The following is an 11,999-nucleotide window of genomic DNA, read 5'->3' on the forward strand; positions in this document are numbered from 1 at the left end:
TCCCATATATTCATATTGAGGAAATCTTCCCACAAATTATCTCCTCTATCTTCAATGCCTATCATATCCTATGACATACCTTTTGAATTGTATTGTACTGTGTTGTATACTTTTATATGGATAATAAAAATCATTCCATAACTCAGTAGTTTACACAACCAATTCTTTGGTTATGATTCACATAACACTTCAGTGGAGACTCATCTGTGCAGTTCTGGTCTCAGACTGGATGTGAAAGCAGAGGATTTCCAAACTCAGCCTGATTTGGATACCAAATCCTTCTAGCTTTTAAAATCAGATCTGACAGCTGAACCCACTGTTCACTCCAGTAGAAAACAAACATCTACAGGTTCAGTGCCTCCTGTTGCATTGCAAAGACAGTAACTGATGGCACAGGAAATACTGACTTTCAATCTGATCAAGTCCCAAGGTTTAACCATCAGTCTGAAGGTATTTGCAAGAACTCAACAATGCCATGAGGATGCTGTTAGCCAACATCAGAACATAGAGAGTTCTACACAACAAATGACTCAGTTTCCCTCTTCTAGCCCTGCAATGAACACACTGTATAATGGTAATGTTGAAAATAAGGCTAAGTGAATTAAAACACACTAATCTCCCTTCTTCCTTAGATTCAGTCCAGAACACCTTGAAAATCACTTCTTTTAGAGACTCGGCCTTTTGCCAGCGCATTGGCACTTCCCAGTACAACCAGTGCACAGCTGTACTGTCTGCAAAACCAGGACAGCTCTTTGGGGTTTCCCTCACGGATATCTTTGATAAGGACATCATGCCCTTACCAATACTGGTAGGTCTCAGTTAGGTCTTTTATTGCCTTCCTGAGGAGAGGGACCTTGGAGAGGCCAAGTGTTCTCATGCAAACCAACCCTCAAGTGGAGAAATCATTAGACAGTCCCTCGCTTTGGCTGAGAAGCTTTGCTAGTGTCATTTGATTTACCTACTGCAGAGTCATTTGGCCAATACAACAGAACGTTTTGTCCATTCCACTTGTTTCCACAGAGACCCATGTAGGCCTTGTTCAGATCAGTCAAAATGGACTCTGTGTGCATGAATCATCTTCACATTCTGCTATTGTCTTCCTGAACTCACAGTAGTCTCAGGTCTCCTTCAACTGAGTCTACTTAATCTAACAACTGAAAATATCTTACCTAAGCATAAAGACTCATCCTGAGGCATATATGAATCTGCTAATTCTAAAAGAGCACGTTAAATGACAGCCACAGAGTTTGGCCTGTGTTATCTCAAATCAGTGTACTGAATTGTCAGTGTGGAAATTTACTGAGTACCCAGTACCTCTGCAACCCTGCACTGGATTTGGGAATGTTATCCTAGGTGTGAAGAAATTAACCACGTTAGTTACATGCTTGCTACTTCCCCAGTCCTTGCATCACAGCAATTTTAGGGGAAGCTGGAACTATCATCCTCCACACTTTACAAATGAATTTGAAGCTTTCAGTACAGTTCAAATTTGCCCCAGGTCACACAATAGATCAGAAGCATAATAATAGGTTTCCGATCCCTTGGTCTATCAGACTCCAGCCCTTATTATCTTTCTACACTGCAGGGAGAGAACATGAAGATAGAGCAAAAGACAGTGAAAGACTCATGAAGGAAATGTAATCAGATAATAAGAAGAGAGCATTTGAGCTTTTTTTTTTTTTTTTAAAGAGGAAGGGAAATAGAGATAGTAGGAATGGAGGATACAATCACTTAAAGAGGAATCAACAAATGGGAAATGAGTATGGCAAAAAGATTTCCATACTTGGGGAAGAGTATCTATGTAAGGGAATAGGGAAACAAGACTGGTAAATTAGGAGACAGGCGAGGTTCCACAAAGGCCTTGAAACACGAAAGTTTGATTTAAAAGGGTAAATTCAATGAAAAAAATCTGATTAAAATAAGTGATTACAATGTTTCAGTGTATGACTCTAAGGTGGATTTTGGGTAGAAACTATAGGGAGACATTGACTAAAGAATCTAAATCGACTTTACTCCTTCCAGCTCTAAAACCGTATACCATCACATAGCCTAGCTCTTTCAAAAAGGTAGCAAGCTTTTACTCTGGGCTTGGGATATGAAATGCCATATACTCTTCTTTTTTTCTTACAGGATATGCTTTCCTTTATCAATGAGAAAGGACCACTCACAGAAGGCATATTCAGAAAACCAGGTAGTATAAAGTCATGCGGAATCCTAAAGAAGAAACTGAATTCTGGAGACAGAGTGAGGCATTACAGCAAATCTGTTCTTGTGGTAGCATTTGTTTTTAAGGTGGGGAAAGTTCTAGCTTTATCCACACATGAGTAAGTCAAGCTGTGATTGGTGTCTTTCATTATGATTGCCCAAGGAGCGACATGGGCAAAATTGATTAAGAACTTCTCAAACTGGAAAACACTTCATGAATTCAAAATTTAAGGAATCTACTGTAGGAGTTAAAAGCCCCATACATTAGAAATACTTTCTGTTTTCACCACACACCACCCACCTGAAGACTCCATGCAAAATACTAATACTAATATGACTACTAGTAATAATAAGAAATTTCAAAATATACACTGACACCTACATAATGTTTACCAAAGCAAACATCTGCTTTTGATGACTTCCTCACCACACTCCTAATGAAGGCAGTTTCCAAAAGAAAACTCATATGTAACATTTGAAGATAGGTATAGAAGTTCACAATAGTAAGCACATGTTTACTTTATGAGGAATCTAAAAAAGACTCAGTGAGGCAACCAATCATTCTTAACCATCATTGTCTCATTGTCTCCTGTTTCTTAGTGCCTTTTATAAGTCATGGAGGAAGGATTTTGCCATTTGTGTCTCCTTTCACCACATCCTAGGCATCCTTTAGTTAATATTTGAGATGTCTATCCCACCATCCAAGGTTATAACGACATGGTAACCACCTCTAGCTACATGCCTCTTTCGATAAATCTATCTTTTGGAGTAGGTGCAACAGACAAAAGTACTTTGGTATTCTGAAAATTCAGTAGATCGACTCAAGAAATAGATAAATTTGGAAATTATACAGCTACATCACAGATGTCCCATTCTATTGCTAAAATGGTAATGGAGAAAGATGTGAGAACTAGAATAGAGAATTTAATCCATCTACCTTGGCACTTGCTAACAGCTCTCAACAAAACTATGTCAAGGCAGTAATGATGACACTCTTAGAACCAAGGTCATATGTGGTCCTTCCTTGTCACATTTGGTCTTTGCTTGTCCCCCATTACTGTTTAACTATATGAAAGATAGCAATAGTCTCTGACCACTACTACACTGGGCTAGAGTAAAACACACCAGTAAATATATATATAGGCATCAAGACACAAGGAAAAGAATGATCATCCATTAGGTACTTGAATACCATGATAAGTGTTTCCCTCTTGAAGGTGCACACATACAATTGATGTTTCTAGCAAGACTTAGTAGGGTCTTTTCTATTTCCGTGTTATAGGCACAGACTAGGAAGATGGTGACCACGTGTGCATAGAGTTCTTAGGCATTTCTGAAGCTTTCCCTACCTAAAGTTGACTGACTAATCTTTGTGGAGAATCAGGCTCTGCAACCTTGGCCTGAATAGTATCATGTCAAACTCTCTGGAGAATCGGTCTACACTAGAAATGAATACATCCTCAGGACCATCATGAGTTTGCCATTAGACTCTCTACTTTTGTATAGTTCAGGAAAGGAAGAATGATGCAATTATGAGAGTAGTTTTGTAGTAGTTTGCATAAAAGCACACAAAAGAGTAAGTGCCATATGATGGAAGGGAGCTTTGTCTTCCTTTCCACTGAAGGCTATGCTCTGCTTTGATGCTTTCATTTTTGTCAGAGAATATCCACAACCTGCTTTTGCATGTACAAGTCAATGGAGAGTCAAGCTGACCCCCATGTGGGTCACAGTTTGGGTATCTATGAAGGAAGTAGAAACTCAACTGAAGTTTTCAACTAAGTGTTTTCTCTGTGATATTTCCAATATATATTTTGTATTATATATGCATATATATGTGTGTGTGTTTCTGTGTATATTTGTGTGTATTTTTTTTTTTATCCACATAAGGATTTTCTTGAAAATATCGAAGGAAGTTTACTTTCATCGGACCTCTATGAAAAATGGCTTGGTGTTCTTGACGAAGTGACTCAGAAGGAAAAAATAAATGCTGCCCAGAGGTAATGATGCAATAATTACTCTACTCTGGTCATGGCTCAGAAATACAGCCAATATACCATTACAAAATATTGGTTTCCTTCTTGCCACTTTGACCATTAAAATAACATTCAATTCCAAATGGTTTCTTTTTTTTTAATAATAAATTTATTTGTTATTGGTGTTCAATTTACCAACATACAGAGTAACACCCAGTGCTCATTCCGTCAAGTGCCCCCCTCAGTGCCCATCACTTATTCACCCCTAGCCCCTGCCCTCCTCCCCTTCCGTCACCCCTAGTTCATTTCCCAGAGTTAGGAGTCTTTATGTTCTGTCTCCCTTTCTGATATTTCCCACACATTTCTTCTCCCTTCCCTTATATTCCCTTTCACTATTATTTATATTCCTCAAATGAATGAGAACATACAATGCCAAATGATTTCAATTCTTCTCACCCACGGAGGCCAGTTTCAGAATACAGGCATGCCTTATGGCTATTATTGCTCTTCTCCTGACCTTATTAAGTAGACTCCTTAGTCATTGTACAACTTCTGAATATATGAAACTGGTAGACAAGTCAGTGGCTTAAGAGAGATGCCAGAGCATCAAAGGCCATGGTATAACCTTAAGTTTGTCAAACATTTAACCAGAGAGGGTTAGCTCAGAAATTGAATTTGGTAAAACATTTTTGTGTACGTTCATGCCTGGAACTCTGCTACAGCAGGTTGTATACTAGATCTAGTAAGATGTTCTCTGCTTTCCGTCTCTATACTTCCAACTGCTAAGTGCAATGACTTGCCTTATTCAAAAGTGCATCTTTCTGACTTTAGGCTTCTAACACAGCTGCCAAAAGCGAATGTTGTTCTCTTGCGATACCTTTTCGGTGTGTTATACAACATTGAGCAACAATCCTCATCCAATCAGATGACAGCTTATGATTTATCAGTGTGTATAGCCCCAAGTATTCTTTGTCCACTTAATTCCTGCAACTTGGAATTGGAAGACAACTTCATTAAAAAGGTAGAGAGATCTCTCATATGTGTCCCCTGGGGTTTAGAATCCATGCTTTGAGTCTGAAATGTGTAGTAGTAATTGCGAAGGATCAGTTCTGAAAAGTGCACATCTTCATTGCCTTCCTTGGAATAGCAGAGATCTTTATCCTACTCTGGTGGAATATGGGAAGGGGTGTTGTTAAATTGCGAAATATAGAGCAGTTGAGATACTTCTTTCCCATCCAGGAGATTCAATACTAGACTGACTAAACAAAAGAAAGAAAAGAGTGGCATAATATGATAGAAAAGACCTGGGCTCCGGAGTTTGACAAGCCGAGGTTCAACTCTCAGCCTGATCCTTGAGGGGGGAGCTTGTAACTTTGGGCAAAGCCATGGCTTCCTCATGACACAATGGTAACAAGACCCAGCTCCTGTGGTCATTACTGACACATCCTAGGTGATTCAGTCACTATGAGCGCCCATGGCTCCAAACACATTGGCCTTGCTCTGCAAGTTGTGGCTCATTTAGAATAATACTTGGCTACTCTTTTGCCTCTGCTACATCAGACAGAAACTAGTTAGATATTCCAGAACATCCTAATGAAGCCACAGATGCCTAATAAGATGACAGCTTTTCCCCAAGCTCATGCCGAGAGCCAGCATTAGGCAAAGCAAGACATGAGAAGGGACTGCGGTTAGACAGACCGACATGTTTTCTCTCCAGACCTGTGATTTTTACTCAAAAACAAAACAAAACATCAAAAAAAAATCCACAGGAATATCCTCTTTCCAAAAAACATTCTTCCCTCTTTAAGAAACGGATTTCATAGGATTTTGTCTATGCTTTACACATTTTAATCAGATATTATCCTAAGTTACAACCCAATATTTTCTGGAAGTAAAATTTTACACAATAAGTAAAGTTAAGAAGGTAGGTTGCTTTGAAAACCATTCTAGTTTTAAAGATGTAACCATTGCTATCACAATGTTAGGTATGAAATTAGGCGACAAATTAGGACTTTAGCCCACTGACTAGTAGAATTTTAAAATCTGTACCCAAAGTACAACAGAAAGTATCACACTAGTTATTTTATTAGAGAACTTGGGTTTCTATATATTATTATCAACTCTGAATTGTTCATAGAAGTCTTTCACATTTTTTGTTAGATCCAAGGTCTATAAACAAAATGTGACTTATAACTCTTCCATATAAAAAAGAGCACCCCATTGTGTTCTTTTTGCATTACAGGCTTCTCTTATACAGTTTTTGATTGAAAATTGCCTCAAGATATTTGGAGAAGACATCACTTCTCTCTTGGGAGTGAATTCAAAGAGTTGTCATAACAATGAGAAGGCTGCAGGTACTGTGAATAGTTTAATAGGCTTTAGGGAGACACAGACAGCAAGGTTGCCAGGGGTCATGGCAGATACTTAGCCCTGTTCTGGAGCCCAGAGCATCCCCAGGGCAATGATTCCCAGCTGCTCCTTCTTCTGAAGGCTGGCTAGCAGGTTAGGGAGGTTTCACACTGTTGGAAACCCAAGAAAGCATAGAAACTTCAAGACGTTTCTGGCAGTATTAGGAAATAGCATGGTATGATACAGTGTTTGGGGATTTTTTTAACACAATTTTAAATGGATCTCACATCTATATTATATATGTTGTTAAGCATATAATGCATAATTATTAATTTCTACTTATAATATATAAATGTGCTCTGGTTGAAACCAGAGCAGGGGGGTTTTATTCCTACTCCATCCTCTTTTTGATCAATGGCTCTTGAGGCACCACAGGATTCCGGTGCTCTTTAAAATGAGTTGAAAAGAACCAGCATCATTGAGAGAAAAGGACTTGACTTGATGTCAAACCTAGGTATTTGTGTATTGGCGCTGGCTTTCAATTGGTCCCCATGTCTTCAATAAGGTAGCTTCTCCTCATTTAATATGGTGGAGGAAGAGTTCTCAGAAGCAAGAGGGACTTTTCAAGAGTTAATGTGGGAGAGGACTGTGCAAAGGACCACGCCAAAGGTGGTGGTTTACAAGATGAGGAGGCATTATTTCTTAAGACCACACATCATAAAACTCACAGCAGCACCAGTACACGCATATCCTTTCCTTCACTGGCTTTTCCTCCTCAGTTCTGTACACCAGCATTTCCTAAGGGGTATTCCAAGTAGGGTAGGAAGAATCTTTGAAATACTAACTCATTTATTTTACCTGAGATATTCCTTCCCTCATCCTTCTTCCTGTCTTAAGCTGCCTTAAGAGACAACTCACCTCCTCAGGGAATAGAAGCAAGAGGAGAATATGAGGAAAACGGTGCTCTTTGATGCTTATGAGTCTTAAAGACTTAGCTTTCTAGGAAACAGAAATGATTCATGGCATAGAGTAGAAGATTTAGGTGGCAATCTCAAGGGGAAAAAGCCCAAAACCACTAGGTAGGTACATGGGATATCTGCACCATTTCCTGCATGGAAACAAAATGGAAGCAGAAATTCCTCACAGAACAGTGAGCTGACATGTCTAAGAACAATGGGGCCCTCTATGTCCATGCAGAGTTTCTTATACTTCAACATGGAACATGTATCTCCATCAGTCCCAGAAGAGTATGGAAGAAAAAGAAAGCCACTGGGTGTGAAAGACATGCCTCAGCAATAGGAGTACAGGCCAATTTCCCAGGACCAGAGAGCAGTCTGGACACTGCAGCGGCTATTTATATACATCAATGACACAGAGCAATCAGATAAGTGCACTTTACCATTTTACAACCTGTCTGGCACCAGAACACTCCAGAACAGACACACTCATGGGGGCAATTAAGAAAACCTAAATCTCTACCAGTCTCGGAACAGAGAATCAAACTGGACAACAAGTGAGCTATTTAGAACTACAGAACTGTACATTTCTGACTTATGCCAGTGTATAGACGGAGATTGCTATCAGTGCATATAGAATATATGATCCATGCATTGTTTTCCCTTTCCCAGAAAGGGTTCTCTCGTCAAATAGGCTTGGGAAATATATTTTCCTTTTGGAAGTCAAATCCACCAGTTTTTCCCAGATTTATTTGACATTATTTGACCTTTTGAAGCGACCCCATTCATTAATGATCCTGGGAACATTTATTGCCTTGTGCCGAGTAGTATCTTATATATTTAGTTTAACTTGGTGTAGGCAGCATCATTTATGTTACAGTTGAGCAAACCAAAGCTTTAAAATGCTGAGCTTCCTAAGTGGCAGAACCAGGATGCTTCTGGTGCAGTGCTGGCCCCACATGAGTGGAGGTGCTGATGGACGTACTATATCCCAAAAAAGCCAAATTGCCCAGTGTTTAAGGTTATTTGGTGAAATGTTCCTCATCTTTTTATCCTTCGACAGCTTGTCTCCTCTGTTGACTCTTAAAGCAATCGGTTATTTAAGCAATGTTAAGATATCTTCAAAGGGAAATATTCACAGCTGAGCAGTAGAAATTTGAACTCAGCTTCTCGCTGCTGATCTCCTTTTCTTTGGAAAGTTCTTCCTTCAATAGGGAATGTTGAGTAATTAAAAATCATCTCTGGAAACTGGTGGTCTATCAATGCACTCCTAACCTCTTATTGTTTTGCATTTTCTATGTTTTCTTTCAAGCCTTGTACTTTTATGTAGGTGTATATACACATGTATGTTTGAGTGTGTGTGTGAGGAAGTGTGTTTCCACACTTCATTGTGGTTTAGGCTCTTTTCAGTAAATGTTAAACATATTTAACCAAAAACATCATCTCTGGGTGGGTTGGTGGGGTTGACAAGAGAACACAGACACCACATAGCCAGCATGTAATGACTACTTCCCAAGGACCCTGACTGCAGCAAGTCATCCTTGAAGATGGCCCAGAGCAGTGGAACCAGAGAAGTAGGGGTCAGGCAGATTGTGTCCTGAGAGGCAATTCCTTTGGATGGTAGAAACTTGAGCACTCAGAAACCCAAGGAGAGAATCTGAGGCTGAGGGGAGCCTCGCTGTGAAAGCACAGGATTAACATACTCAGCTTGACTTGCATACCCAAAACTTATAGCTGTTAAAATCAGAAAAAAATAAAAAAAATAAAATCAGATCTGATACCTGAACCCACTGTTCACACCAGTAGAAAACAAACATCTACAGTTTCAGTGCCTCCAGATCAGTGTAACGGCAGTAACTGATGGCAGAGGAAATAATCACTTTGAGTCTGATCAAGTCCCTAGGTTTAACCGTCAGTATGAAAGTTATTGGCAAGAACTCATCAATGCCATGAGGATGCTTTTAGCCAACATCAGAACATGGAGAGTTCTACACAACAAATGACTCATTTTCCCTCTTCTAGCCTCTACAATTAACATGCTGTATAATGGCAATGGTGAAAATAAGTCTACGTGAATTAAAACACACTAATCTCCCTTCTTCCTTAGATTCTGACCAGAACACCAAGGAAAGCAGTGCTTTCACAAACTCGTCCTTTGGCCACTGTGCTGGCACTTGGCAGAACAACCAGTGCACAGCTGCACTGTCTGAAAAACCAGAACAGCTCTTTGGAGTTTCCCTCACGGATATCTTTCATAAGGACAACTTCCCCTTCCCAATACTGGTAGGTCTCAGTTTGGTCTTTTATTGCCTTCCTGAGGAGAGGGACCTCGGAGAGGCCAAGTGTCCTCATGCAAACCTACCCCCAAATGGAGAAATCTTTAGACAGCATCTGGCTTTGGGTGAGAAACTTGGTAGTGTCATTTGATTTACCTACTGCAGAGTCATGAGGCCAATACACTGAACAACGTTTTGTCCATCCCACTTGTTTCCACAGAGACCCATGTAGGCCTGTTCAGATCAGTCAAAATGGACTCTGTGTGCATGAATCATCTTCACATTCTGCTGTTGTCTTCCTGAACTCACAGTAGTCTCAGGTCTCTTCAACTGAGTCTACTTAATCTAACAACTGAGAACATCTTACCTAAGCATAAAGACTCATCCTGAGGCATATCTGAATCTGCTAATTCTAAAAGAGCATGTTAAATGACAGCCACAGCGTTTGGCCTGTGTTATCTCAAATCGGTGTACTGAATTGTCAGTGTGGAAATTTACTGAGTACCCAGTACCTCTGCAACCCTGCACTAGATTTGGGAATCTTATCCTAGGTGTGAAGAAATTAACCACGTTAGTTACATGCTAGCTGCTCCCCCAGTCCTTGCATCACAGCAATTTTAGGGGGTAGGTAGAACTATCATCCTCCACACATTATAAATGGATTAGAAAATTTTCAGTCAGTTCGCATGTGCCCCAGGTCACACAATATATCAGAAGCATAGTACGTTTCTGAACCCTTGATCCATCTGACTCCAGCCGTTATATCTTTCTACACTGTAGGGAGAGGACATGAAGATAGAGCGAAGGATGGTTGAAAGACTCATGACGGGAATGTAATCAGAGAATAAGAGAGTATTTGAGCTTTTCTTTTAAAGAGGAAGGGAAATAGAGATAGTAGGAATGAAGGATACAATTACTTAAAGAGGAATCAACAAATGGGAAATGAGTATGGAAAAAGATTTCCATATATGGGGAAGAGCATCTATGTAAGGGAATAAGGAGCCAAGACTGGTAAAGTAGGAGACAGGCGAGGATTCCACAAGGCCTTGAAACATGGAAGTTTGATTTAAAAGGGTAAATTCAATGAAAAAAATCTGATTTAAATAAGTGATTACAAAGTTTCAGTGTATGACTGTAAGGTGGATTTTGGGTAAAACTATAGAGAGACATTGACTAAAGAATCTAAATTGACTTTACTTCTTGCAGCTCTAAAACTGTATACCATCCGATAGCCTAGCTCTTTCAAAAAGGAAGCAAGCTTTTGCTCTGGGCTTGGGATATGAAATGCCATATACTCTTCTTTTTTTCCTACATTATGTGCTTTCCTTTATCAATCAAAAATGACCACTCATGGAAGGCATCTTCAGAAAATCAGCCAGTATAAAATCATGCAGAATCCTAAAAAAGAAACTAAATTCTGGGGACAGAGTGAACTTGGACAGTGAATCTGTTCTTCTGGTAGCATCTGTTTTAAAGGTGGGGAAAGTTCTAGCTTTATCCACACATGAGTTACTCAATTGTGATGGTGTCTTTCATTACGATTGCCCAAGAACCAACATAGGCATAACTGATTAAGAACTTGTCAAACTGGAAAACACTTCATGAAATCAAAATTTAAGGAAGCTACTGTAGAAGGTAAAAGCCCCTTACATTAGAAATACTTTCTGTTTTCACCACACACCTCCCACCTGAGGACTCCATGCAAAAGACTAATACTAATGTGACTACTATAATAATAAGAAATTTCAAAATATACATTGACACATACATAATGTTTACCAAAGAAAACATCCTGTTTCTGATAACTTCCTCACCATGCTCCTAATGAAGGCAGTTTCGAAAAGAAAAATCACATGAAAAATTTGAGAATAGATCTAGAAGTTCACAATAGTAAGCAAATGTTTACTTTATGAGGAATACAAAAAGGCTCAGTGAGGCGACCAATCATTCTTAACCATCATTGTCTCCTGTTACTTAGTGCCTTTTATAAGTCATGGAGGAAGGATTTTGCCATTTGTGTCTCCTTTCACCTGATCCTAGGTATCCTTTTGTTAATATTTGTGATGTCTAGCCCACCATCCAAGGTTATAACGACACAGTAACCAGCTCTAGCTACATGCCTCTTTTGATAAATCTAACTTTAGGAGTAGGTGCAATGGACAAAAGTAGTTTGGAATTCTGAAAATACAATAGATCGACTCAAGAACTAGATTAATTTGGAAATTATACAGCTACATCAC

The 11,999-nt window shown here is 39.4% G+C and overlaps 1 protein-coding gene across 2 annotated transcripts in view; it reads left to right on the plus strand.

The window, feature by feature from the left end:
- The window catches only part of LOC144291584 (rho GTPase-activating protein 20-like), a 68,058-nt gene extending 58,372 nt beyond the window's left edge, over positions 1-9,686 (plus strand). Inside the window, exons 20-23 of one of the 2 annotated variants that reach the window (XR_013358905.1) lie at positions 633-808; positions 2,131-2,191; positions 4,093-4,202; positions 5,010-5,049. Coding sequence is in view for 1 of the 2 variants with exons in the window: in XM_077861184.1 (XP_077717310.1) it covers positions 633-808; positions 2,131-2,292; positions 4,093-4,202; positions 9,591-9,597 (455 nt within the window). In the remaining variant the exon portion in view is untranslated. Of the gene's footprint in view, positions 1-632; positions 809-2,130; positions 2,293-4,092; positions 4,203-5,009; positions 5,050-9,590 lie in introns of those variants that run through there. The other variant, XM_077861184.1, reaches the window with a different exon arrangement.
- Positions 9,687-11,999: the final 2,313 nt, after the last annotated feature.

This window comes from Canis aureus, chromosome 20 (genome assembly GCF_053574225.1).
Source record: "Canis aureus isolate CA01 chromosome 20, VMU_Caureus_v.1.0, whole genome shotgun sequence".
In the NCBI taxonomy this organism is placed as follows: domain Eukaryota; kingdom Metazoa; phylum Chordata; class Mammalia; order Carnivora; family Canidae; genus Canis; species Canis aureus.